Source organism: Chlamydotis macqueenii, chromosome 1, assembly GCF_036417535.1.
Source record: "Chlamydotis macqueenii isolate bChlMac1 chromosome 1, bChlMac1.mat, whole genome shotgun sequence".
Classification (NCBI taxonomy): domain Eukaryota; kingdom Metazoa; phylum Chordata; class Aves; order Otidiformes; family Otididae; genus Chlamydotis; species Chlamydotis macqueenii.
Window position 1 is genome coordinate 1,994,692 of NC_141556.1, and position 27,979 is coordinate 2,022,670.

Sequence of the window (27,979 nt, forward strand, 5' to 3'; positions counted from 1 at the left end):
CAGCGTAAAACATTTCTTCCTTATATCCAGTCTAAACCTACCTTCTTTCAGTTTAAAACCATTGCCCCTCATCCTGTCCCTACAGGCCCTGGCAAAAAGTCATTTTCCATCTTATAAGCTCCCTTTATATATTGAATATATATCTCTTGATTAGATTGTAGCTTTCTAGCTGCACAACAGCTTCCGTCTCCTCCTTTCTACCCCTGCTGTGTGCATTGGTAGAGGCACTTCAGCTGGGCTATCAAACACAACATCTTTTTAGAGGAACATGTGTGTTCCTCCTTCCTCAGAGGCATTTTGCTGGTGTTTCCTTCTTGGTTCTTAACGCATCAGCAGCCCCAGCTCTTCTCTGTTGCTCAAAGCTCCATTCCCCTTCCCCTCTAAGTCTACTTTAAAGCTCTCTCTGGCCAGCTTGTTAGCGAAGAGCCTCTTGCCCCACTTGGTCAGGTGAATCCCATCAGCTCCCAACAGACCTGGCTCCTCAAAGGTAGATCCATGATCATACAAGCCAAAAAATTGAGTATGGCACCAACCAGGCATTCACTTGTTCAATTTGTCCCCTCCTTCCTAAGCCCCTTCCTCTGACTGGGAGGAGAGAGGAGAACACCACTTGTGCCCCAGATCCTTTTAATGTTGCTCCAAGGGAGGTATAGTCTCCTGATGGTTTGCAGTATTGTTAAACGTAGGAGTAGATAATAATTTTTAGGGTTCACCAGGCTCTTAGGGACGTCGTGAACGCGAGCTCATGGTAGGCAGCAAATAGTCAATGTTGCAATAGATGTTGGAGCAGGGAACAGGGCAATCTAGGCTTGCCCAACCTCTTATGCAAGGAGAGAACACCGCGTGCTGAGCGATGGGTCAACGGTTGCGTTCCATGAACATGCGTTCAGCTGTGCCGGGCAATGACTCTGGTGGGTGCTTGGAGGGGAGTCCACCTGGGATTTCAGGTACTTTTGGCAATAAGATCCACGGCGCTGCATCTGCACAGCGATGCGCCTCATGGGCACACTGTACGGTCACCCAACTGGGCTAAAAAATTTATGGTGAGGCTGATTCTTGATCCTTGCTGCCATTTGCACAGCCCGTTTGGGTGTCTCTGTGCTTGGCTCCCCAGCGCCCAAGCGCTCTGGTTTAGCTCTGTTGACCCAGTCAGGTGTATTTTCGCATGCTGGAGTAGTCGCAGCCTCAGAAGGAAAGATTGACAAAGGAAGGAAAAAAGGAGAAAGAACAATGAGACGATGATGTGGTGGCTCACTTATAAGTCACTTATTAGTCAGAGCAACGCTGCAGGTCAGCAACACGCCGTTACAGATATTTCACCCATGCTAAGAATTTGCTACCGCAGCAGAAGAAAGTGCAAACTGCCACTACCCAGTGAAAAAATGAAGGCACGGGGAAGAGTAAGTGATTTTTCTGGTGTCCTACGGTCGGTAAGGGCAGCGTTGGCAGCAGTCTTGATTTTTCTAGCTCCTGCTGACATATCAAAGACTGGAATTCTTGCTGGTGTCGCTGGCCTAAACACAGCTAGCCTAAAAGTATTTCTGTGTTCCCATGCTGTAGTACTCAAGTGAAGCGAGACCAAAATATCTTTGCAGGGTCCGTGTTTCCCGTTGCCCTGTGAGGGTGTAAGATGAACAGCCCCATGTAACCATGGGCCTTGACCTAGAAGACAGGAGAAGGTCTCTGAGCTTCTGCGGTGGCTGCAAGGAAGAGCAGATCTGCAGTCAGAGCACCGTGGTTTCCACCTCAAGTGTGACCGTCCAGCTGCCACCGCAATGAAACACAAGTATTTCAGTATTAGGAATTATTTCTGATGAGGACACGTAGGATTTCTGGTGAGGGCTCCTTTCTCAACGATCTACTCCCATTTCATCTATTAGAAAAACAAGGAATTTGAGGGAATTTTGTCATCGTTTTGCTGGGGAGAGTAACTGGAGCCTCTGGAGGTCAGAGCATTTCCAACTGGAGTTTCTGTGTCGCTGTGTGGTGCCTCATGCTTTTTTGGGCGGTGGCACATGTGGTCATTGCAAGAGAAGAGCGCATGATCTAACTGTGTTGGGGACGTAGTTCCTGGCAATACTCTATTTTGGCTTCTTTGAAAGAATGACTCATAAAGTTCCGGCATAGTCGCAAGTCTAAAATAAAGAAGTAGTCATTTGAAGATCTGTTTCCTCTTTTATTCAGAAAAAAAAAAAAGAGCGATGCCTGCAGATGCTGTCAGTCACTCTGAAAAAGAAAATAGTTGCAATGAAATGAGTCAACGGGGAGGCGGAAGCAGCAGTTCCTGAAAACGAGAGTGTCCTCCTGCTGAAAGACGACACACAAGGATAAAGCAAATAATTAGGTTTGAGATCATTATTGACTGTGTGGGGCAGCCTCAGGAGTCCCAGCTGCTGCGTGAGGTGTTCAAACACAGCAGGCAAACGCCGGAGGGCATAGGACCTGCGGGCTGCTTCCCCTTTTCCTGCCGTGTGTGAATCACAGGACAGCAGATGACACAGAAATACGTGGAAACGCTGAGTTTCTCTTCGGTTTTCTCCTATTTCTGTATAATACGTGGCATGAGAGGTTGGTTTGGTTTTCGCTTGGTTTCCTAAGGAAACGAGGCTTGTGACCATACTCTTTCTGTCTGTCTGCCTCTTCCATTAACTTTTGAAGCTGTTAGCCAGTTTCAGCCCAATTTGGCAGCAAGGTAGTGGTTTCACAGACTGGTTTCTTCAATTTTCTAGAAAATCAGTGGTCTGCTGGAGGACCTTCTTCCTCTCCTGCTTGTGAGAACACGCAAAGGGTGAACCATGCCCTTAGCTGCTGTGGAGGGCATCCGGATGGGAGGAGATCACCAGTGGCTCAAGGCAATTCTGAAGAAATGTTTGCGTTTGTGTAGACCTCAAAGCTGAACCATGAACCACATGGCTGGCTGATACCGCTGATGCCCAGTGTGGCTGTTCTTTCATTGGTACGGCTGTGGGGACAGACTAAAGAGAAGAGAAACTTCCGGGGAGAAGCCTGGAGAAGAGAAGGCTCTGGGGAGACCTTATAGTGGCCTTCCAGTACCTAAAGGGGGCCTGCAGGAAAGATGGGGAGAAACTCTTTAGCAGGGCATGTTGTGGAAGAACGAGAGGTAATTGTTTTAAAATAGAAGAAGGTAGGTTCAGATTAGACATCAGGAAAAAAAAATTTACGATAAGGAGGGTAGAACACTGGCCCAGGTTGCCCAGAGAGGCGGTGGATGCCCCATCCCTGGAAACATTCAAGGCCAGGCTGGACGGGGCTCTGAGCAACCTGATCTGGTTGGAGATGTCCCTGCTCCTTGCAGGGGGGTTGGGCTGGATGGGCTTGAAAGGTCCCTTCCAACCCAAACTATTCCATGATTCTAAAGAAGGTCTAAAAGGTGAAATGCAAGCATCATGGGTGCCTTTTGGGAGGGTGCTGAAAATTCCGGTGTTCCTCTGCTGTGAAGGCTTTGGACAGACATGTCCAGAGAGGAGCAATTGCAGAAACAGAGAGAAACCACAGGCAAGTGGCTACAGCAGAGACAAAGAGGCAAGATGGGCTTCTGTCGCAGAGGAATCCTAGCATGGTTTTGTTTCAAGGTGAAGTTTCCCTTCCCAAGCAACACTTTCAGGAATGAAGCAGAGCAGGATTGTTCCTGACTGATCTTTTTGTACAAATCCACACCAAGAAGTTGCCTGGTTTTGAACAGAAATGAGCCTGAACCAGAAACCTCCCTAGATGCAGCATCACCAGGCCAATCTGGAAGGTCAGATAGGCCCCAGCACCTCTTGTTTGAGGAACTTCCGATGTGCTGTGGTAAAATATCAAGTTCAGAGCCGTTTGGCTTGGGAAGTGTTGGCTCAGGACCTTAACTGAAAGAGAAAGTGGGGAAAGAGAACTTGTGGGTTTGTTTGACCTCTTTGGTTGCCCATTATGTTTGGTCACTCCTGCAGGCGGCTAGCTCAGCTCAGAAATGTCAGCTGAGCCCTTGAGCTTGAGCCCTTCTAGTTTATTCTGAGTGGGCAAAAAGAGGTTTGTTCCCACTCATTTGTGCTCTACTCACTTTTCTGTAAAGGACTGTCAAACCAAACTGCAAGGAAGAGCATGAAATGCAAAGTCAAGAAGTGCTTGACTCAAAGGTCCACTTTATTCTACGATGCTGTCAAGGCGTATGTCATCCCCCATAAAGCTCTCTTGCCACATCCTTCACTGGACTCAAGCCAAACTCCCCTCGTCGCTTTGGGATCCTGCAGCAAGAAAGCCACATTTTGCCCGTGACCTTTAACGTTGTCACATCTTTCAATAATAGGGGAAAATCTTCAAAAATACCACAGCAAGTACCATCTCCAGCTCTAGACGGAAGCAAGAATACTCCAGCACGAAGATACGTGTGTGGTTTCTCTGAGAACAAGTGTGAAGTTTCTGACGTGCTTCCAAAGTCTGCGGGTGACAGACAGATTGAGATTAAATGCAGAGAATTATCCTCCCTGAGAAATATCTGATTGAGTCTTCTCCCTCAAAATCTTCCTCTTTACTTTCCCAGGATATGCATATCCAGATAGGCCAGCACGTTTTCCGAGCCTACCGATCTCTCAAGAATGTTTTATCTCTTCGAGGAAATCCCAAATAACTCTCCGCTTCATGACGTGCCCGTTAGTGACATGCTGCTTCTTGTGTTTGTTGGAAAACACCAACAAACATTAGTGTTGTTGCCATTGAACTCCGGTATTTGAGACCCCACCTGGAGTACTGTGTCCAGTTCTGGAGCCCCCAACATCAGAAGGACATGGACCGGTTGGAGAGGGTCCAGAGGAGGCCACGAAGATGATGAGAGGGCTGGAGCACCTCTCCTATGAGGACAGGCTGAGAGAGCTGGGGCTGTTCAGCCTGGAGAAGAGGAGGCTCTGGGGAGACCTGATAGCGGTCTTCCAGTACCTCAAGGGGGCTACAGGAAAGATGGGGAGAGACTCTTCAGTAGGGCCTGTTGTGACAGGACGAGGGGTAATGGTTTTAAAATAGAGGGAGGTACATTTAGATTGGATATTAGGAAAAAAATGTTTACAATGCGAGTTGTAGAACACTGGCCCAGGTTGCCCGGAGAGGCGGTGGATGCCCCATCCCTGGAAACGTTCCAGGCCAGGTTGGCCGGGGCTCTGAGCAACCTGAGCTGGTCAGGGATGTCCCTGCTCCTTGCAGGGGGGGTTGGACTGGATGGGCTTTGAAGGTCCCTTCCAACTCTAACCACTCTATGATTCTATGGTTCTATTTGCTCACGGGGTATTCATGGACCGTACACCTTCCGCAGTAAAGCTCAGTTAAGATTTTCAGTTTCTGGTTTGATTTACTCTTGTGTTTGGTTTTTCTCGCTATTTTGGCATCTGGCAACTTCCTATGAAACCAACTTTTTGTTCGAGTTGTGATGACAAACCTAGAGGGCATCAGAGAATCGGAACCGATGTTGTTAAAACAACCAACCAACCAACCAACCCCCTACAGAAGCCTCTAACAAAGCCCAACTTGTTGGCTGGTGTTTTCACAACGGTGTAAAACCACACGCCGCGCAGGCAGCGACAGGGTCCACTCAGGAAATGAGTCAAAGATGACAAGAATGTGACAAAGCGCCGATGAGCCTTTTCAGTGGTGAGCAAGTGATTTTTTTTTTTTCAAGTCTCTTTGCCATTTTCCCCACATTTAAAAAAAAAATCATGACTGAGGTCGTTATTAAAAATTAATAGCTGTGCTGCTTACCCTGTATTTTTGCAATGTGAACCTGACGATCCCTGAAGAGAGAGTTTAAACATTAATTATTGGTCCTTACCGGGCACGAGACTGGAGCCAAGAGATAGAAGCTCTTTCTATACCCAAAATCTTCCCGTTCATGGGAAAACGCGACTGTGTGTTTGAGACTGTACACATCTCCTAACCAGAGTATCTTTTTCTTCTCTTGCAGTAATCAGTCCTGTAGTAATTAAACAGAGGGAGCGTTTGCAATTGAGCTGACACCGGCCTGGGTGAGTTTGGAGTTGGTCATGCCGCTCTTGTTTCAGACTATCTGCAGCTGCAGGCGAGTGATCCTGTTCAGCTAAGTGATATTTAGAATCACAGAATGGTTAGGGTTGGAAGGGACCTTCAAAGCCCATCCAGTCCAACCCCCCTGCAAGGAGCAGGGACATCTCCAACCACATCAGGTTGCTCAGAGCCCCGGCCAACCTGGCCTTGAATGTTTCCAGGGCTGGGGCACCCACCACCTCTCTGGGCAACTTGAGCCAGTGTTCCACCACCCTCATCATAAAAAATATTTTCCTAATATCTAATCTGAATCTACCTCCCTCTATTTTGAAACCGTTACCCCTCGTCCCACCACACCAGGCCCTGCTGAAGAGTTTCTCCCCACCTTTCCTGCAGCCCCCTTTAGGCACTGGAAGGCTGCTTTAAGGTCTCCCCAGAGCCTCCCCTTCTCCAGGCTGAGCAGCCCCAATTCTCTCAGCCTGGCCTCATAGGACAGGTGCTCCAGCCCTCTCATCATCTTTGTGGCCTCCTCTGGACCCTGTCCAACTGGTCCATGTCCTTCTCATGTTGGGGGCTCCAGAACTGGACGCAGTACTCCAGGTGAGGTCTCTATCCCACTGTCCATGTCACCGACAAAGATGTTGAACAGGGCTGAGCTCAATATGGACCCCTGAGGAACGCCGCTCATCACCAGTCTCCGCCTGGACATTGAGCTGTTGAATCCAGCCAACTCCTTATCCACCGAGTGGTCCGTCCATCAAACCCATGTCTCTCCAGTTTAGAGAGAAGGATGTCGTGCGGGACAGTGTCAAATGCTTTGCATGAGTCCAGGTAGATGATGTCCGTTGCTCATCCCGTGTCCACCAATAGTCATAGAAAGCCACCAAATTAGTCAGGCACGATCTGCCCTTGGTGAAGCCACGTTGGCTGTCACCAGCCACCTCCTTGCTGTCCATGTGCCTTAGCATTTACAGTGGGTTATTTTCCCATAGACGGAAATTTAGATTGTATCCATGATCCTCCTCCACAACCACTTCTTTCCCACGTTGACCGTGCTATTTCCAGCCTCTAATCTACCTCCTTCCACGTAATCCTGCATTCTCCCTCCAGAAGAGCCAGGTGAGGCTGAAGAGATGCTGGCTGGTCTCGGAGAACAAAGTTCCTCCTGCCAAGGGCCACATCACCCTGCGCAGCGACGCTTAAACATCTATTTCTGTGACGGCGCTGCCATGCCGGCTCTTTGCACCTTGAAATAGGGAATGGAAGCCTTGAAAAATTTGAAAACGACGGCAGGAATGGCTGCAACATGTGGAAATAAAAGAAAATATCTTGTGTTTTGAGAGGTCCCATCCTGGGCCAATCCTCGTACTGATGCCGCTGACGGGGTGTGGTGATTTTGGTTTTCATATTAGTGCAGACACACTTGTTTTCTTACTACACGAAAGCGGCAGCGGGTCCACCACGGTGCTGACCAGAATGTTTCCCGCCGGAGTTATTTAATTTCATCCTCCTGCAATGGAAAATTGGTTTTCTTCAAAGTTAATATTTTCAGGAGAAAAATGTGCGCTGCTGGAAAACTGGATTGATTTTTCCTTCAAAGTGGGGAAAGCACAGGGCAGATTTCTATTTCACTGCACAACAGCAAGAAGCAATAGAATTTTAGTTGTTTTTTTTCTAAAAACGTAATTTTATTTATTTTTTTTTTTTTTTTAATAAGATTTCATCCTTTATCCTGCTGCGGATGGAAAGCGGAAGCAGATGTTCTTCAGCTGGCTGCGGACCCCAGAGCAGAGCTCCCACCCGCACACAAATGCAGAGCCGGTGAGCCAGCTGAAAGGCACGGAACGGAATGGCACAGGGACGGCGGGAAGGTGGCGGGAAGGAGCCCTGCGTCCGCGGAGGACCAGCTCTCCTGGCGGAGCTGCTCCTGCAGAGCCGGGTTGGAGCGACGAGGATTTTTCTTTGGATGCCCACTCGGTGGATGGGGAGCTGGCTGGCTGGCCGCACGCGGAGAGTGGTGGTCACCGGCTCAATGTCCCCACCAGTGCCGCCAGGACATCCTCCCCACACACACCAGTGACCCCAGTACTCCATCTCACATACACCAGTACCCCCCAGTAACCCCTCCCCACTCCCACCAGTATCCCCAGTACCCCCTTCCCACAAAAACCAGCCCACCCAGTACCCACTGCACCAGTATCCCCCTCCACACCAGTGCCCCCAGTACCCAATCTCACATACACCAGTTCCCCCAGTACCTCCTCCCCACACACACCAGTGCCCCCAGTACTCCCTCTTCCCGCACCAGTGCCCCCAGTGCCCCCTCACTACACACACCAGTGCCCCCAATACCCCCTCTCCCCGCCCCAGTGCCACCAGTACTCCCTCCCCACACACATCAGTACTCCCTCTCCCCGCCCCAGTGCCACCAGTACGCCCTCCCTACACACACCAGTGCCCCCAGTACCCCCTCCCTCCGCACCAGTGCCCCCAGTACCCTCTCCTCACACACACCACTGCCTCCAGTACTCCCGCCACCAGTGCTCCCAGTATCCCCTCCCCTTGCACCAGTGCCCCCAGTGCCCCCTCCCCCATCCCAGTACCCCCGTAACCCCATCCCACATACAGTAATACCCCCAGTACCCCATCCCCACACACATCAGTGCTCCCAGTACCCCCACCAGTGCCCCGGTACCCCACCCCACATACACCAGTACCCCCAATACCCCCTCCCCACACACACCAGTGCCTCCCCCATACCCACCACACCAGTACCCCCCTCCACACCAGTGTCCCCAGTACCCCATCCCCACACACACCAGTATCCCCAGTACCCCATCCCCACACACACCAGTATCCCCAATACCCCATCCCCACACACACAGGTACCCCCTTCCCACACACACCAGTGCCCCCAGTACCCCCTCCTCCCGCATCAGTGCCCCCAGTACCCCCTCCCCACACACTCCAGTGCCCCCAATACCCCCTCCCCCCACACCAGTGCCACCAGTACCCCCTCCCTACACACACCAATGCCCCCAGTACCCCCTCCTCACACACACCACTGCCTCCAGTACTCCCGCCACCAGTGCCCCCAGTGCCCCCTCCCCCATCCCAGTACCCCCAGTACCCCATCCCACATACAGTAATACCCCCAGTACCCCCCTCCACAGCAGTGTCCCCAGTATCCCCTCCCCACACACACCAGTACCCCCTCCCCACACACACCAGTATCCCCTTCCCACACACACCAGTGCCCCCAGTACCCCCTCCCCACACACACCAGTATCCCCAGTACCTCCTCCCCACACACACCAGTGCCCCCAGTACCCCATCCCCACACACATCAGTGCTCCCAGTACCCCCAGTACCCCCTCCCCACACACACACCAGTGTCCCCAGTACCCACCGCATCAGTACCCCCCTCCACAGCAGTACCCCCAGTACCCCCTCCCCACACACTCCAGTATCCCCAGTACCTCCTCCCCACACACACCAGTGCCCCCAGTACCCCCTCCCCACACACACCAGTACCCCCCGTACCCGCCTCACCCCCACCGCCCGGGCACTACAACTCCCGGCAGCCACCGCGGCCGAAGCCGGGACCCGGGCGCCGGAGCGGAGCGGAGCAGGCCGCAGCCGAGGCCCCCGGCGGGCCGGGGCCATGGAGAGCCCCGTGAGCAGCGGCTCCCTGCGGGGCGAGATCAGTGCGTGGGGGGCGGCGGAACGGTCCGGGGGTGGTGGGGTTTGCGTGCTCCGGGGAGAGACGGGGGCTGTGTCAGCCTCGGGTGTTGAGGGCGGGCAGGGTGGTTTGGGGGCTGCCGGGGTGGTTTGGGGTGAGAAGGATGGTTCTGGGGGGTGGGTAGGATGTTTTGTGAGGCGGACAGGATGGTTTGGGGGGAGCTGGGTGGTTTTAGGGGCGAGCAGGATGGTTTTGGGGGCAGTCAGGATGGTTTAGGGGTGGGTAGGATGGTTTAGGGGGAGCTGGGTGGTTTTAGGGGCGAGCAGGATGGTTTTGGGGAGCAGGGTTGTTTTAGGGGTGGGTAGGATGGCTTTAGGGGTGAGCAGGATGGTTTTGGGGGCAGTCAGGATGGTTTAGGGGCGGGTAGGATGGTTTAGGGGGAGCTGGGTGGTTTTAGGGGTGAGCAGATGGTTTTGGGGGCAGTCAGGATGGTTTAGGGGTGGGCAGGAAGGTTTGGGGGGAGGAGGATGGTTTTAGGTTGAGTGGGATGGTTTTAGGGGTGGTCAGGATGTTTTTGGGGGTGGTTAGGGTTGTTTTGGGGGTGAGCAGGATGGTTTTGGTGTGTGCAGGAAGGTTTGGAGTGAGCAGGATGGTTTTTGGGCTGGGTAGCATGGTTTGGGGTGAATAAGGTGGTTTTAGGGGTGAGCAGGGTGATTTTGGGGTGGACAGGATGGTTTTTGGGGGGAGCAGGATGGTTTTTGGGGGGAGCAGGATGGTTTGGGGCTGGGCAGGTTGGTTTTGGGTTGGGTAGGATGGCTTTGGTGGGAGCAGGACGGTTTGGGGCAAGCAGTGTGGTTTTGGGGCCAGGCAGGATGGTTTTGGGGCTGGGGAGGATGGTTTGGGGTGAGCAGGATGGTTTTGAGGGCAGTCAGGGTGGTTTGGGGAGTGGTCAGCGTGGTTTTGGGGGTGGGCAGGATGATTTTAGGGCTGGGTAGGATGGTCCTGTCCCAAGGAAAGGGATAAGAGGAAGACGAGGGTGCTCTCAGGATAGCCCCTGCTTCTGGGCCTGGGCAGTTATCATTGTTCCTCCGTGAATTAACATATGTGCGTGATCCGAAGGGGCGATGGTGGGGAGCTGGAGGAGAGGGGACGGCTCCCTCCTTGAAGGGAGATGGCGAGTGGGAGCCATGCAACACCCCACGGGGCCCAAACCCTACCTCCCGCTGGCAGCTGCCCACCGGGTTACCTTCATGGCCCTGGGATGGGGGCACAGCAGGATGAAACATCAGGCCAAGCCCAGCGGCGTGCCACGCGGAAGACCGTAGCGGGTACAAGGCTGTGCTGCACAGCTGGTTCCCCTGGTAGGGGTGCTCTCTAGATGCATCAGGAACCGCCCGTGCTGCCCTGTGTTGCGTTTCAGTTGGCGAGGCAGAGGCGTAAGTCTTGAACGCGCAGATTTAGGAAGCCTGGCCCCGGCTGCCGTCTCCCTCCTGCTCCGTAAGCCCGGGTGCAGCCGGCTGGGTGCGAGAGCCCCATCCGTGGGGACTGGTGGTGTGATCTCTCACGTGAGCCTGCCGCCTAAGGAGTTGTGCGGTGAGAGAGAAGAAATTTGAGGAGCCTGCAGTTTGCAGGTTTGGTGGTTTTTTGGGAATATATGATGGGCCTTTAATGAAATGCTGCTGGAGCTTGTTCTTCCTGGGCCTGTTGCTGACAAAGCGATGCTGCTCGGCGGCTGACAGTTCAAGGGCTTCATCCTCTTTCGGACTGCTCTTGACATAAACAACCACTGGAGAAGCTCCAGTGAAGGGAACACATCCTGCCCAGGGATGCAGGCAAAGGGAAAGAGGATCTAACAAGCAAATAAAAAAGCCTGTGCTGTGAAAATGCCGGTGCTCGTGATGGTGGTTTCAGTCCACCGTACACCTCAGCATCGTGTTATTCTCTGGGTCTGCTCCAGCTTTCCTAACCACTGGCTTGTCTTGGCGTTTGCCGCTTTATGCTGGTAAATGAAAAGCTTCATTTAAGGATGGAGAAAGCTATGGCCAGTCTGACTGAAATACGTGACAAGGTGTTTATTTTTTTAAAAAATCGGGCAAATCATCCTTTTTCTCCTGCTCTGTTGGTGCTTTGCGCGGGGCCGTTCTTGACTCATTCCTTCACTGAAAGCAAAACACACCTGGAAGGAGATGGCACTGTCAGCGCGGGGAAGCTAAGCCCAGGCTTGCCCCATGCAGATGCTCAGCGAAGGCGTTGAAGCTAGAAACTCGGTTGTGGAAGCTCCGTTGACTTTTTGGGAAGATAGTTTTTTAGGTGGGCTGATTTGCTCCATCTAAAACAATTTCTACTGATTTTAGATGGAGCCAAGAGGACGGTGCTCCTGATGCTACACAGTTAAGATCTGGACTTAGTGAATGCTGCTGGGGTTTGTACTTGGATAAAGTCTTGAGCAAGTACTGCGAAGCTTTTCGGAAACTGTAAGGTCCTAACCCAGCGTTCGGACCAGTCCCTGCCAGGGCGGCAGTCAGGGAGGAACCTACAAACGTGAAGCACCCAAATCAAAATCACAGCTGAGGTGGGGCATGATAAGGAATAAGCTTCTCATTCCAAGCTCTCTCTTCTAGCTGCTGACCTGTGTTCCCCACCTGCTTTTCTCCAGCACAGAGATCCATTTGCTCCGCCTGCATGGTTTTATTTCTTTACGTATTTATTTTTATTTATTCTTTCCTCTCCAGGCTTCTGGGCCGATCGAACGCCCGTTCATGAAGCAGCCCGGCGGGGAGAAATCCTGCAGCTGCAGCAGCTGATAGAGAGCGGAGCCTGCGTCAACGCCGTCACCTACGACTCTATCACCCCGTTGCACGAGGCGAGCCTGCGAGGGCAGACGCAGTGTGTCAAGCTCCTGCTGGCTGCAGGGGCCCAGGTCTGTATTTGGGTCTGGTCCAGCTGGGAACTGCGTCTTGATGGTTATTTCTGAGATCTGGATTCTCCCCATCTAGCTTTAGGCTTTTCTTCATCACCCTGGGCTTTCTTGACAGTTAGCAGAGGATGGTGAGCCTTTTCAGAGAGCGTTTGAGTTGCAGAGGACTTAACTCCCTGGAATTATTTCTGTCTCGCCCCCTCTCTCTTCACTGACTGTCAACAGAGCCCGGGGCAACTAGGAACCTAGTTGAGATGACTCAAGTATCTAAAGGATGAATCAAGGGGCCAGAAGGGTAGCAGAGGACATGTAGCTTCCAGAGGGAATTTATTCTTTCATTCCTTCTCCTATTACTTTAATTTTTATAACGGAAACAAAAATCAGCCAAACGGGGTCTTTGGATATAGCTGGCGACAGCTGTCTTCAAGGGCGTGGATTAAAAGAAGTGAAAACATAGGCAAGAGGGTGCTGCCACGCAGCAGCCTGGGGGTACCTGACGTTTTTTTTTCTCTGCCTTGAAGGTGGATGCCAGGAATATCGACGGCAGCACTCCGCTGTGCGACGCCTGTGCCTCGGGGAGCATAGAGTGCGTGAAAGTGCTGCTGTCCCACGGCGCCAAGGTGAACCCTCCCCTTTACACGGCGTCTCCTCTCCACGAAGCCTGCATGAATGGTAAGCCCGCGTGGTCTTATCTTTGCACCGTTCTTTCCAGCTTGAGGAGGGGAAAAAAAAAAAAAGCAGCTGCCAAGTATCTTAAATTAACCGTAAGCTGTTGTGGCTCATCAGAACGTTACAGCTTGCAAATACGTCAGCACGTCCGCTGTTGAATTCTGAATGCAAAGCGCTGTGGTATCGGGTGAATAAAGCAGGCTGTTGTGTTGGGTGCTTTTTTCCCCACATAACAGACACGACATAAGATCTTAGGCAGATGAAATGCCAGCTTCTCGGTGTTTTGTTAGAAAACCTTCAGCCAAACAAGTAGCTTTGCTTCCGTGAGCAGAGGGGAGTTTGCGTCCTTTTTCTCTGGACCAAGCTGAGATGAAATAAATTGCTCTGATTAAGATGTGAGACCATCTCAATCTGGTAATCCTGCCCTAGAGCCCTCCTGCTTGTTCAGAGCTGTTTCCTCTTTGTAAGATGTGATACCTCCTCTCTCCTCCGCTTCACTGGTTTGATTTTCCCTTCGTGTATGAAGGCTGTGGGAGACAGCATTTTTGACAAACAGGTAGTTACTTAAACACATAGCTGTGAGCTCTTGCTGAGCTTTCCCTCGTGAAGCCTCTTTCCTAAGGCTTACCGATGACGACTGCCCGCTTTCTGTTAAGTTGTGTTATTAGCATTGGAAAAAGTAAAGCTGGAGTGGTCTTGAAGGTCATCTCATCCACCCAGGGCAGGACCGGCGACACAACCAGCTTCACGAACAACAGATGGTTTAGTGCGAATCCTTGAGTTCAGGTGTTTGTCCTGCCTCCCTGTGAGACCTGTTAGCTCCAGCTCAGTGCTGTGCAGACGTGACTCCATTTCTTGTGTCCTGGTCTTGGTCCTACAGTGTATTGTGTTGGCTCTCAAGCATTTGGATTTGGCAGCCATCGCCCCAAATATGAAACAGGCTGTTTGTGGGTCAGGCTGCTATCAGCATGCTGTACGCTCCCATTTGAGATGGATTTTTTTCTTTTGACTCGGATCTTCCCTTTCTAAAGGCAGCTCAGAGTGCGTGCAGCTCCTCATCGACGTCGGTGCGAACTTGGAGGCTCACGATTGCCATTTCGGGACGCCCCTGCACGTGGCCTGTGCCAGGGAGCATCTGGACTGCGCGAAGTTACTTCTCAAGGCAGGTATGGCAGCCATGGGGTTTGCTTCTGGGTGGGCAGGAGGTGGTGGGGTTTCCCTCCATGCTCTGCAGTGGCATTCTTCTCGAAGAGCTTATACATTCGCAGCGTAATGTAGAATTAGAGAATAGTTTGTGTTGGAAGGGACCTTTCAAGGTCATCTAGTCCAACCCCCCTGCAAGGAGCAGGGACATCTCCAGCCCCGTCCAACCTGGTCTTGAATGTTTCCAGGGATGGGGCATCCACCACCTCTCTGGGCAACCTGTTCCAGTGCTCCACCACCCCCACTGTAAAAAATTTTTTCCTAATATCCAATCTAAATCTACCTCCCTCTATTTTAAAACCATGACCCCTTGTCCTGTCACACCAGGCCCTGCTGAAGAGTCTCTCCCCATCTTTCCTGCAGCCCCCTTTAGGCACTGGGAGGCCTCTATCAGGTCTCCCCGGAGCCTCCTCTTCTCCAGGCTGAACAGCCCCAGCTCTCCCAGCCTGGCCTCACAGGAGAGGTGCTCCAGCCCTCTGATCATCTTCGTGGCCCTCCTCTGGACCTTCTCCAACTGGTCCATGTCCTTCTTGTGTTGGGGGCTCCAGAACTGGACACAGTACTCCAGGTGGGGTCTCACCAGGGCAGAGTAGAGGGGGAGAATCCCCTCCTTTTGACCTGCTGGCCGCGCTCCTCTTGATGCAGCCCAGGATGCGGTTGGCTTTGTGGGCCGCAAGGGCGCATTGCCTGCTCACATTGAGCTTCTTGTCCACCAGCACTCCCAAGTCCTTCTCCTCAGGGCTCCTCTCCATCCATTCCCCGCCCAGCCTGGATTTGTGCCTGGGATTGCCATGACCCAGGTGCAGGACCTTGCACTTGGCCTGGTTGAACTTCATGAGGTTGGCACGGGCCCACCTCTCCAGCCTGTCAAGGTCCCTCTGGATGGCATCCCTTCCCTCTAGCGTGTCGAGGGCACCACACAGCTTGGTGTCTGGTGAACTTGCTGAGGGTGCACTCCATCCCACTGTCCATGTTGCCGACAAAGATGTTGAACAGGGCTGTGCAAAGGTGAAAGGTTTTGTCTTTACCTGAGCAAAGCTTCGTGCTTAAGCATTTTTGCAGCATATGCCTGTTAATATCCAGCTGGTGATGTTCCCAATGACATTCCCATTCTCTTATTTTAATAAGATTTGTAATTCTTCAATCCCCTTGAGCGAAGTTTCAGCTTCTTCCCAAAAGTGGCATCAACTATTGCATGAGCGTTCAGCTTTGTAGCACCGTCATATGGTTTGGGATAGGTGTTAGGGAGAGCTGTTAGGGTTTGAGGTTGCACAGAAAACCAGAGATGAAGTCACTTCATACCTCAGGGAGATCTGGTCAGCATTATGCCCAGATGAGTTTGGATGTTCCACTCTGTGCTCCGGGTTTCACATCCCGCTTTTCTTGCTGCTGACTTTGGGGGAATTTGGAGATGGAGTTCTTGTCTTTGCCTGTGCTTACCAGGAGGAGATTTGGCCGAGGGGTGGGGATTTGTTTCATTGAGTGTTAGTTGTCTAAAAATGACACATCTAAGCTAGCCTGTTCCCAGCCGCTGTGGTTCCCTGTCTTGGGTACCCACTGATTCCTCAGAAATGCCTGTTTCTGCTTGTTAATTGTACGGGGCGTTCGGTGTGGCTACACATATCTAAAAGTCAGTTGTTTGAACTCAGTGAGTCTCAGCACACCTCTGCTGAGCAAATCAGTTGATAAAATGCAAGCAGTTTTGGGGGGATTGGAAGAACCTCTTGCTGTCAGCTTATAAAATCCAAACTTTCTTAGCAAATAAATATAACTATAGCTAGAAGTTGATCCTGCAGTGGTGTCTGATGGTGAGCTGCAACGTCTCATGGGTCTGGGATATTTCTGTTAAAACAGTTAACAAAGATGTCGCTGTTTGTCTGGAGTGGGAATACTCTGTTGAGGTGATGGAGAGCGGCTCTTTGCTGGCTTTAGGCGGCACAGGTCCAGGAAGCAATTCTGAACTTCACACTCAGCAGCTTGTTTACCCAGTAAGATGGACTAAAATTCTTTCTCTGTAAGGAAATTGTAAAGCCAGAGGAGAAAACTCATGCATTGCCAGCACTGGGAACTTGTTCAGCAGTTTGGTTTCCTGTTTGTTCTGTTTTGTTTGGATCTTGTTCTAGCCACTCGTGCGTGTTGTAACAGCTTTTTTTTTTTTTGTCCAGTCAAACCACTCCTTACGTTTGGGTCAAGCGAGGCTTTCCTGAACGATTTTGTTTTGCTTTCTGTCCTCAGGGGCAAATGTGAATGCTGCTAAACTTCACGAGACAGCCCTCCACCACGCAGCAAAAGTGAAAAACGTAGATCTGGTGGAGATGCTGATCGAATTTGGAGGAAACATTTACGCAAGGGACAACCGAGGAAAGAAGCCGTCAGATTACACCTGGAGCAGCAGTCCCACAGCGAAGTGCTTTGAGTTCTACGAAAGTAAGTGAGATCTGATTCCCTGCCCCAGGAATTCAGTTGACTGCCCAGCTGCATTGCACCACATCGTGATTCTCAGTCCGCTTTGATTTTTAGACCCCTGATCATCTTCCTGTGGAGGTAAAGAGTTCTTGCTGGCAGATGTACCCCAGCTGGCTGTAGGCTAGCTCTGCTTAATTGTTCTTGAATGATAGTGGTAAGATAGTCCAAATCGTGTCCTTGCTGAATTCAGGTCCCTCTCATGTGTCAGCATCAGCGTTTATGCTTTGAAGCATTAAGTCAGGTCAAGGAAGTTGCCCAGTTGAAAACTCATTTTATTTGGAGCAGGGAATGTGTTAAACTTTAGCTGTGCTGGCTGTCTGATTTAGGAGGAGACGTTTGACTGAGGTTTGAGGATGGCTTTAAATCAGTCTTTGTCTTGGTTACCCTTAAAGGACCTCAGAGGAGTAATTCACAGAGCCTTTTGAGCGTTTGCAGACTGCTGCTGTGCTAGATGATCCTAAACATCATAGAATCATAGAATGGTTTGGGTTGGAAGGGACCTTCAAAGGCCATCCAGTCCAACCCCCCTGCAAGGAGCAGGGACACCTTCCACCAGACCAGGTTGCTCAGAGCCCCGTCCAACCTGGCCTTGAACACTTCCAAGGGATGGGGCATCCACAGCTTCTTTGAGCAACCTGTTTCACTGTCTCACCACCCTCATCATAAAGAATTTCTTCCTTATAGAAGGCAAAATGTCTTCCTTATAGAAAAATAAAGTATTTTCTGGCTTTGCAGTCCTTTGTGTAGTGAGCACCTTATAAGTCCTTCTCCCCCTGACTTCTCTTCTCCCTGTAGCAATCTCTCCTCCAAGTTATTCTTTGCTCTCTTTTCTTATTGTGAAGTGTGTTGGTCTGGCTGCAGCTGAGCTGGCTGAAGAGGTTGAATCCTAGACACCCGTAAATACTCCTTTTATCTTGCCAGAGTTTACTGCCCACTAAACCCAGCTGACAGAACTGTACGTGTAGTTTCCTTTCAACACAGACTGTTGTAACAGTACTGTGCTCGCTTTCTAAGTATTTTTTTTTTTTTTTAACTTTTGATTTGTATCATTAAATTTGGAATTAGATTCAGGCCAGATACAGATCTTGGAGGCTGCTGATAGCCGAGGCTGTCAGGGTAGGGATAACAGCTTCTTAGGAATGACTGCTTCCACAGCAACGTCCCCGATTGTCCCTCTGTGTCCATGAGCATCGACACCCAGCGTCAAGGCTGCGGGCTGCAGGTTGGGGGCTGGCTGGAAGGGGCTTGCGGAGTTTTCTTGGAGCTCTCAGCAGAGCACTGAGCAAAAAGGGCTCACAGTCTTTAGGTGGAGAAACAGAGCGGCAGAGAAGTGTTGGAAGTAGGTTTTGTTCTTATTTACGGTGTTGCTGAGGGTTGATACAGCATCACTGAGGGAAATCTGAGAGTCTTGGATAGCCCCAGCAGGTCAGAGCCGCTGATGCAGTGGGCACCGTCGGGCTTCAGGGGTGCAGGCGAGGACGGGAGCTGGGAGAAGCGCGCTGCGGCTGTGCTTACTATTTCTGGTGGGATTTGCATCGGGATGAGCCTTGAGAGAGCAAGCCTGTGATCACAGCGGGGATGATGCCAGGCGGCAGCCTCCTGGGAGGTCTGCGCTCTGCGGGAAGATCAGCCCTCCGCTCAGCTGCAGCCCTAACTTTGCATCCTCTTTTCTTGTTTTAGAAACGCCTCTGAGTTTGTCGCAGCTCTGCAGAGTTACAGTGAGGAAAGCCGCTGGGCAGCGAGCTCTGGAGAAAATTGCCAAGCTAAATATTCCTCCACGATTAATCCAGTACCTGTCCTACAACTGACAGTGGCGAAGGTGGCCGGGAAGGACAATATCCATAGCTCCCGCAGTATGAAGTATCTGTTTCTTCTACCTCCCCCCAAGAAACTAATTTTAATTTAAGCAAACTGGTGTAAATAGTATTTATGAGACAGCCCTTCCTCTTCTCCGTGGGCAAAGACAGGCTCAGGCAAAGGTGTAGCACTGGCTTGGAGTTGTAACCTCTCCAGGGGTGATCTGTTAGACTGTCACTGCGTTCAAGGCTGTAGCGCTCGCTCTTCGAGCGGGATTAGTCTTGCCTAATTTTACCTGTCTCTAGCCTAAAGGCATCTCCCTGTGATCTAGCCAGGCTCTCTTTGCAGTCAGTGAAGAGAAATAGATACTGCTGGAGTGTGATTTATCTGTCCTGTTTTAGAAGCCCGTGCTGGGATGATACGATACACTTCAGAGCACCTGTCTGCGCTGACTGCAAAGGGATTTGGAGGTGATACCCTCAGATACAGAGCTCTGTGTTTCTGCAGTGGGAGCGCTGGATCCCACCTGTGTTAGTAACTCGAGTGACAAAAGCCAAGGGACAAGGCTCGAGAGACCTGCACGCTCTAGCTTGCGGCAAATTAAGCCCCCGGCAAGCTCAGCGCTAATTAAAGGCACTGCAGCAGGTTCCTGGCTTTCCATGAACATCAGCAGGCTTTGGCTCGACACCGGCAGCGAGGACAGACGGGTGCCAGATCAGGGTTGACTTTGCCCGTGCTCCTTCCGCGCTGAGGGTGAGCCAGCTCTTGCTGCAGCGTTCCTCTGGGGTGTCACCACGTCTAATTTTCAAGCCCAAGCAGGAAGCAGGTCTCTCTGCGCGTCCGAGGATGCTTCCCTCCAGGTGGCTGGTCCCAAAGGATGTTTTTCCACTTGCTCTGAGCCATGGCAGCCATTCTCTTGGTTTTATGTGCAATAAGTGACAGAACTGGTGGTGCCTGAAGTACGGCGAGGGCACGTCCGTTGCGCAGCAGATCCCTGCGCTGTACGCCCACACGTGAAAGGCAATAGGAAGTCTGGGCTCTGCCTTGGGTTTTGCCATTTTGATTTTTATTTTTCCCCCTCTGAGTTTCTCTCTCAATGCCAGGAGCCATCCCTGAGCCGTGTGCTGCTGAGCGTTGTGCTCGAAGCCTTTGGTTTCAGCAGGCGAGACTGTAGCTTTGTCCTTTGGTGATTTAAACCTTCACGGGGACGTTCGTATGAGCGGAGCCAAAATTGTCGTCTGCCTTCCAGGTGAGACGTTACGTGTTGTCTGAAGGCAGTAACCTACAGGATACTCGGTGCTAAGGAGCTTCCTGATGGCCCCGTGGCAAGTCTTGGCGCTGCGATGAGTACAAATTCCTCCTCTGAATGACAGCAAATGTTACAAAATCTGCTGTCTAAGGTGGCATCGAGCTAATTCGGGGCTCTCAGCCTCCTTCCTGCTGTGAATTAACGCTTGAGAGCAAACGGTCGCTTGCCTGCTGCCCGCAAGACCTTCTGCTCCCCTGGCCAGCACGATGGGGAGAGAGGGTGAAAAATAGTGTAAGCACGGGGTTAAAGGGCTGAGGTGGAACTGAATGCACTTTAATGGTAACCAGCAAAGCACTGGTTTTAAATTTTTTGTTAGATTTGTTCCCCCTCACACCCCTTTGTTGGTTTTTTGTTTGTTTTTTTTTTTTTTTCTCTGTGCCGTATCATATAGAACAGGACAGAAAAATATTCAAGGTCCTGCTCTTTGGGGGATTTTCTGTTTATAATTCTCTTTTTTGTGTTTAAAGTAGCAGAAATGTGAAATTGTCAAGAAGCTCAGGGGAGCCCTGGAGATGTTTATGGTGGGATTCATCCCTGTGATCGATAGGATAAAGGTTTTGTGTTGTATCTTTCAAGAAAAGCTTCCTCTGCCCAAAATGCATGTCGGTGCAGATAAATATGTATTAGGAAAGTGTACCTTGGGGTGAAAACCTTCCCTCTTGGTTCAAATTCAAATCCCTTGTTAGGTTGCTTTTTTAGCATTGCCTAAGCTGCTGAAATAATGAAATGGTAAAGTCCAAGTGTCCAATGTAAAAACAAAAAACTCCTCAAACAACCGAGAATAAAATTACAAGTTCCTATTTATGTCATTTTTAATTTTTCCTCTATTATAAGTCACCTCTCTGGTAGGTCCTAAAGTTTGGTTATTTTTTAAAAGTCTCTTTTGAGAGATTTACAGGGATTTTTCAGCTGGTTGGGCAGCATCTTCTGAGCTGTTGCGTTTTACAACAGTAGATGCCAAATTAAACCTGTGTGATGATTTCTTCCCTTAACATCTCAGACCGCAATTTTTGCGGCAGTTAGCAGTTACTTCATGAATAGCAGCATCATCCTTGCCCTAAGTGTAGTCTGGAGAGCTGGGAATCACTGCAGTTGTCCCAAATTAAGATAAAAATTAGAAGCTTTGGAGATACCATTGCCCTGACAGAGGTTAGGGGCTGCGCTGGAGGTGAAATTTGGGTTACTGTCTCTCCTCTCCTGGTGAATCTGACTGCGCCGCCCTGCTTGACGTGAGCCACAGAAGCGGATGGCTCAGGGTTGCCCACAAGACGTCTCGGAGGCTGTGGGCGCGTCGTCCTGTATCCCATTAAGCCGTACCCGTCTCTCATTGCACCATCGCAGGTACGGGTTGGGAAGGGCTGTTGTGGTTGCACCCAAGGGATTCCTGCTCCGGTTATTTTTGCACTGGTTGTTTTGTTTCTTAGTGTAGGAGACAGAAGGTCTCAAGAGGACCTTATCTCCTGGTAGTTTTGTGCATCTTGCCTCTGGCCTCATTGGGTTGACTTCTCTCAGTTATGGGTTAAAACATCTTGGCGATCCCAAACACCCGATTCACGCTTAGTCAACTGCCTTTGGTGTTTCGGTGGCAGCCGAAGGACCCATGGGTTTGTGAAGAGTTTGAGCGTTGCTGGGAATGACAGAGGCTGGCTGAATCACAGGTATTATTAAGTGAAACTCCTTGGCTGACTCTGCTTGGGTTACACCCTCTGCTTTATTTTTTATGTCAAGTCCTGGCTATTATTTGACTTCCTTCACCCTTTAATCCACACGTCAAATCAGGGCATGAATCCAGCACAAACCAACCCAAACCCACCAGGCCTGTCCTGCTTTCATCCATCCTGTCCCTGGCTTCCCCAGTCTGCAAAGCCAGTTGGGCATTTTGGGCCAAGTTCCCTCTCCTGTGGGTTTCTCCTTCCTGCACCACCAGCTTTGCTACGGGTCCAGCAGCACGGATGGAGGTCTGAAATAACCCGGCTTGTTTGGAGAAGCCCAGGTGAAAACAGGGCTTTGCTTTCATCCGTGAAAATCATCTTTGGGACTTTCAGTGCTCCTGGGCGCTGCTGGTTGCTGCTGGCTGGGCTTCTTAAGACTGGCTTGTAAGCGGGAAGCTCGATCGTAGCAGCTTTTCTCCGACTATGTGAAGTTTCTCCAGAAAAAACAAGGTGTGACCAAAGCCGATGCCTTGGAAGAAAGCCTCGTGGTGCTGAAGAATTAACTCCTTGTAATGCCAACAGCCGTTGCTTTTCCGGGACGAGGCAGAACCACCCTTCCCCTCCGTGCATGAAGGAAGGATTTGTGCCGTTGGCTGCAGCTCCCCGACTCTCGGTGTAAAGTTGCAATGGAGGAGGGAAGATGTCAAATACAGACAAAAGGTTGGTTTTTAAATGATTTTTTAATATCTCCAGGGGACTTTGTACGAGAGAACTGCCCTAACCTTAGCAGCAGTGGACCTGGAAGGTGGCACCAGAAGATGAGCAATGCAGTGGTTGCATCATGTTTAGAGCAAGCATGAGCATGAAGTATCTGTTCTGCCTCTTGATTTTGAAAGAAAAAACAAAACGCGGAAGACCTGAGCTTTCACACACCCTGTTCATCACTTCCCTCCTTTCTTCAGGGGAACAAGCCATCTTGCAGGCACCTGCAAGGAGATGGCGCCTGTCCCATACGCTTGAGCTGGTGTAAACTGAGTTGGGGGGTTCTCTCCTGACTTGCACTTGCTTGAGGTAGATGCCCCATCTCTGGAAACATTCCAGGCCAGGTTGGCCGGGGCTCTGAGCAACCTGATCTGGTTGGAGATGTCCCTGCTTCTTGCAGGGGGGTTGGGCTGGATGACCTTTGAAGGTCCCTTCCAACCCAAACCATTCTGTGATTCTGTGAAAATAAACCCTGCTGATTTCTTAGGACCTCTGGAAACCTTGACTACTTCTGCGTAGCACCTTCAGGTTTGCCTGTGCTGTTAGGTAACCCTGGGCTCTCCTCCCCGCGTGCCACTGGGAACAAAAAGCTCAGGTGTTCTGCAAAAACAACCCCGACGACTCATTTCTTCACCCAACGGTGCAGATGCAGGTCGTGCTTTGGTAGGTGCCCTGTAACTGCGATACCCTGATGCTTCTCTGGGTTTAGGCACCAAGACACCGGGCTCGTAAAGCATTGACCTCTGTTTGGAAAGAGTGCAGCACGCTGTGAAGATGCTGTTAGTATTTGTACCCGATTGTCTGGTTTTTAATGGTTTCTGGCACCCCACGACGGTAAGATTTAGGCAGGTGCAAATGGGCTGGAGTGTTATTCGTAATTAAAAATCACTCTGAAATATTTAATCTGCACTTGAGCTTGTTTCTTCCACAGATGGCTGCAGTTGTGGGGTCTGCGTGGGAGCCCTGCCAGCTCCCCTCGCCTCGTCAGCCTCATCCCTAATTATGATGATGCTGCGGGAGGGCAGTGTGTGAGCCCGTGGCTTCACAGACTTGTGGAACCAGTTGAAATTACCCTCCTGGGGATGAACCAGCCCTGGCTGGCCACATCCAAAGAGTTATAGTCAATGGCTTGATGTCCAAGTGGTAACCAGTAACGAGCAGTGTCCCTCAAGGGTCTGTACTGGGACCAGTACTATTTAATATCTTCATCAACGATGTAGACAGTGAGATAGAGTGCACCCACAGCATGTTTGCAGGTGACACCAAGCTGAGTGGTGCAGTTGATTTGCTGGAGGGATGGGATGCCATCCAGAGGGACCTTGACAGGCTTGAGGAGTGGGCCCATGTGAACCTCATGAAGTTCAACAAGGCCAAGTGCAAGGTCCTGCACGTGGGCCAATCCCCAGTGTTGACAGAGATGGTTGAGAGCAGCCCAGAGGAGAAGAACTTGGGGATACCGGTGGATGAAAAATTGGACATGAGCTGGCAGTGTGCACTTGCAGCCCAGAAGGCCAACCGTAACCTGGGCTGTATCCCCAGCAGCGTGGCCAGCAGGTCGAGGGAGGGGATTCTGCCCCTCTGCTCCGCTCTGGTGAGACCCCACCTGCAGTACTGCGTCCAGCTCTGGAGCCCCCAACACCAGAAGGACACGGACCTATTGGAGAGGGTCCAGAGGAGGCCACGAAGATGCTGAGAGGGCTGGAGCACTTCTGCTGTGAGGACAGGCTGGAAGAGCTGGGGCTGTTCAGCCTGGAGAAGAGGAGGCTCTGGGGAGACCTGAGAGCGGCTCCCAGTGCCTTTCCTCCCAGCCCAGGGCTGCAGGAAAGATGAGGAGAGACTTTTCACCAACGTCTGTAGTGACAGGAAAAGGGGCAACGATTTTAAACTGAGAGAGGGAAGGTTCAGGTTGGGCATAAGGAAGAAATTCCTTACTGTCAGGGTGGTGAGACACAGGAACAGGTTGCCCAGAGAGGTGATGGAAGCTCCATCATTAGAAGTGCTCAAAGTCAAGTTGGGTGGAGCTTTGAGCAACCTGATCTTCTTCAAGGTGTCCCTGCCCATGGCAGGAGAGTTGGACTGGATAACCTTTGGAGGTCCCTTCCAACCCAAACCGTTCTGTGATTCTATAAAAACGGGCTTGTTTTTATAGCAGTCGCAGGTTTTTAGGGGCACGCTGGCTGAGAATTTGTAGAGGACGCTGAAATGATGAAAACCAAGCCCTGCCATGCCCCTCAAAACTTCTAATCCTTGTTTCCCAGGGCTGAAATGTGGGGAGAAGGGCTGGGACTGGGAAAGCCTCTTCCCCCTGGGCAGCTTGTGAAGGGTTTGGGGGAAATCCTGATCCTGGAGGAAAATGGAGGCTGGAAAAAACCATTCCAGAGAAACTGGGAGGAAGGCGATGCTGTCCGGCCAACCTGCTCACCAGGTTGGAGGAGCTGGTTGGGGTGGGGAAAAGGTGGCTGTGGGTTTCTGGGGAGGTGTTTTGGGGGGAATCGGCACTGATTTGTGATGGAAGCGTGAAAATCTTTAAAATCTGCAGGTTTTGTTGCAGCTGGGGCTGTGGGGACCCTTTTCCCCCCGCGATGCCGCTTGGCGGTGCTGCTCCCCCCAGCAAGAGCAGCAAAACCTCCCTGGGGAGTGGGAAATATTTAACCAGCTGGATCCCCACCAGCCGCGTTTTCACAGGAGAGAGACAAATCCTGGAAAAGCTTCGAAAAATCTACTCCTCGAAACAAGCCCAGGCGGCTTTCCGTGGGCGGACGGCATCACCGCCAAGCCAAGATGCTCTTTTATTCCGGCAAAGCTCTTAAATCTGCAAACATGGGCCCCAGTTCACCTGTGTTTGGGTTTTTTTTTTCTTTTTTCCCCCCCTTATCCCGGTTAAAAATGAATAGCCACAACAAATCACCTCCAGATGACTCCGTTCCTACCTCCGGGCTTCAATTCTCCATGTTGCAAAATGCTTTGTTTTTTTTTTTTTCTTCTTTTTTTTTTTTTTTTTTGCATTCCCCAGATCTATCCGTAATTAAATTCCCGCTGATCTCGGCTTGAGGCGGGGGGTGAGTTTTTAAGGAGGAAAACGGGAATTGAGGAAAAGCCGTGCAAACCCAGCTCGGCGGAGGGGAGAGGAAGGGCGTGGGGCAGGTTGTGCCTCCCTGGATGGGCTGAAAATAGGGAAAAAAATAGGGATGGAGGGGTTGTGAAGCAGTTATTTCTTCCTTTCAGCTTTGGATCTTTCCTTGCGAGGGCTGATTTGGGGCTAATACGGACCAAAGTGGGAAATTAAGGAATTTTTGGTTTAATTTATAAAGAGGGGAAAGCGCTGGGCTCTAAAGCTGCGGAGATGGAGGTGAGGGCTTTTAAAATTGTTTATTTATCTCCGGGAGTGATTTATAGAGCTACAGCACCGTCCCACTGCCTATCCAGGGGGGAAAAAAAAAAGGAGAAGATCCCAAAATCTCTGGCTGGGATAGGGGCGGGCTGCGGTTACGTGGGGCCGCCGGCACGCTGGCGAGCGGGGCCGCGTGCGTGGTGGCTGAGGTCATGGCGCTATTAATTTCCCGTTAAAAGCCCCGACGGCTTCTGCGCTGCAGGGCTGGAAAATGAAGCAGCTCCGATGGCGGCCGCGGCGGTTAACCCCTGCAGGGATGCCTGACTTTTTGGGTGGAGAAAGCCAAATCCCGCGGTGCCAATGGCAGATTACGTCCCTTGAAGGTTGATGGTCACCACCTTGGCCGCTCTACAGCTGCTGCAGGTCCTCATCCGATTCCTGGGGATTCGGGGTCCTTTCAGATGTCCAGGAAACCATCCCAGTGCCTGCAAAGACCTCATCCGATTTAATCCCCCGCCAGCCGGCCAGGCTGGAGCCACATCTGCCCACCCTGCGACGCTGGAAACCCGGCCATCGCTGACTGGCTGGAGGTTGGCGTCTGGTTGCATTTCACGCTCAAAACTCACCCTGGGCTGAAACCGGGGGCTTATTTTGGTAACTTGAACTTGGGAAACCCTTCAGCAGTGGAAGTGGGGAGAGGAGCCTTGTGAAATGTGGTGGCAGCTGGGGCTCCTGGCATCCCCATGAGGAGCCCCAAGCATCTTCACAAAAATCCCTTGGAGCTTTATGATGGGCCTTGGGAACATCGAAGAAATGAGATGAGGGGCTGAGAAGGTGTCCCCCACTCCTTGCAGTAGGTTGTGGGGCATTAGAGCAGCCCTGGGGCTGCTTTTGACTTATTCTGAGCCCCAACAAACTGGAAAAGCATGGTGGCCGCTGTCCTGGTCCCCTCTCCTGATCACACTTGTCCCCATCTTGTGTTTTTTTTCTGGTCCACTCTTCTTGTCCCAATTGTCTCCTCTTCCTTGCCTGCTTACCACTGGTCCAAAGACTTGTCTTTGTCTCCTGGTCACTCTTGTCCTTGTCCTTCATCTCTTGGTCCCACTAGTCCTCGTCCTCTGGTCTCCCTAGTCCCTTCTTCTGGTCCAACTTGTCTCCATCTCTGATCCCACTGGTCCTGTCCCACTGGTCCCTTCTAGTCCAATTTGTCTCCCTCTCCTGGTTCCACTTGTCCTTGTCTCCTGATCCCACTTGCTCCATCTTTTGGTGACATTTTCCTTTTCTCCTGGTTCTTCTTGTTCCCAGTTCCTGGTCCCATCTCTTGGTCACACCGGTCCGCAACTTCTGGTCTCATTTCTTTCCCTCTACTGGTCCTGCTGGTCTCCTGGTACCATTTTCCTCTCTCCTACTCATCCTCATCTCCCCGTCCCACTTGGCCATCACTGGCCACCATGGCCCATCCTGCCCCATACCCTGTGCCCGGTCACGGGATAATTTGTGGGGTTTTTTTTGTTGTTTTGGTGGTGGTTTTTTTTTTTTTATTTCTTCCCTATACGGCTCTTTCTCCTTTCACAAATGACCCGAAAATGGAAAAAAAAAAAGCACTTAAATCAGGTTAAAACACACTGCTGAGAAATGAAACATCTTTCTGCCAAACTAAACATTGGCAAGAAAAATTTGCAAAGGTGTTTTGGGATTTTTTTGGGGGGAGTTTAGCTACTTATTCCCCCGTGTGGAAGCTCGGTTGCTGCAACCCAACTGCGTTCTCCTCTGTGGCCATCCCCCAACCCCTCGCCTCACCAAACTGGATCAACCTCCTGCAAAAATTCCTTTTTATCCCCGTTTTTTTTTTTTTTTTTTTACAGCAGCCGGGTGTCGAGGGGCCTCCCCTTCCCGCGGGCGGTGACATTTCCCGGGCCGTGCGTCATGTTTGCTTAAGAGCGGAGTTATTGCCGGGGAGGAGGTGGGGAGCCTGCAGAAGGGGGGGGAAAAATGGGAAAAATGGGGAAAAAATCCTGCCCTTCTTTGAGAGGACTCAGGAAAGCTCCTTGGTCCCTCTCGTCGTCGTTTCTCCGACGTTTAATTAATGTGTTCTTAAAGGCCAATTGTGGAAATGTTATTAAAATGTCTCATTTTGCTAAAATAAAAGGGAATGGGGAGAATTTGTGATGGATTTGGCAGTGCTGGA

The 27,979-nt window shown here is 51.1% G+C and overlaps 1 protein-coding gene across 4 annotated transcripts; it reads left to right on the forward strand.

Moving 5' to 3' along the window:
• The first annotated feature begins 9,598 nt into the window (after positions 1-9,598).
• Positions 9,599-27,905, forward strand: ASB13 (ankyrin repeat and SOCS box containing 13). Of its 4 annotated transcripts, XR_015258116.1 has the most exons (7): positions 9,600-9,710; positions 12,418-12,605; positions 13,124-13,274; positions 14,303-14,437; positions 16,710-16,901; positions 18,621-18,800; positions 21,826-22,600. XR_015258116.1 is itself a non-coding variant. In XM_086744475.1 (6 exons), the coding sequence occupies exons 1-6, from the start codon at positions 9,668-9,670 to the stop codon at positions 27,727-27,729; spliced, it is 783 nt and encodes a 260-aa protein (XP_086600601.1). In that variant the 5' UTR covers positions 9,599-9,667; the 3' UTR covers positions 27,730-27,905. The 4 variants fall into 4 exon arrangements, 3 of the variants coding, with proteins under 3 accessions (XP_086600601.1, XP_086600590.1, XP_086600577.1); XM_086744475.1 differs by lacking the exons at positions 18,621-18,800; positions 21,826-22,600 and adding an exon at positions 27,660-27,905 and having other exon boundaries at positions 9,599-9,710; positions 16,710-16,905; XM_086744464.1 differs by lacking the exons at positions 18,621-18,800; positions 21,826-22,600 and adding an exon at positions 25,000-25,323 and having other exon boundaries at positions 9,599-9,710.
• The last annotated feature ends 74 nt before the right edge of the window (positions 27,906-27,979 follow it).

Excerpts from the sequence above, each read along its gene's own strand:
- ASB13 (XM_086744451.1), top strand. The coding sequence starts at position 9,668 with ATGGAGAGCCCCGTGAGCAGCGGCTCCCTGCGGGGCGAGATCA. Across the intron at positions 12,606-13,123 it reads TGCTGGCTGCAGGGGCCCAG|GTGGATGCCAGGAATATCGA; the intron begins GTCTGTATTTGG and ends TCTGCCTTGAAG. Across the intron at positions 14,438-16,709 it reads GAAGTTACTTCTCAAGGCAG|GGGCAAATGTGAATGCTGCT; the intron begins GTATGGCAGCCA and ends TTCTGTCCTCAG.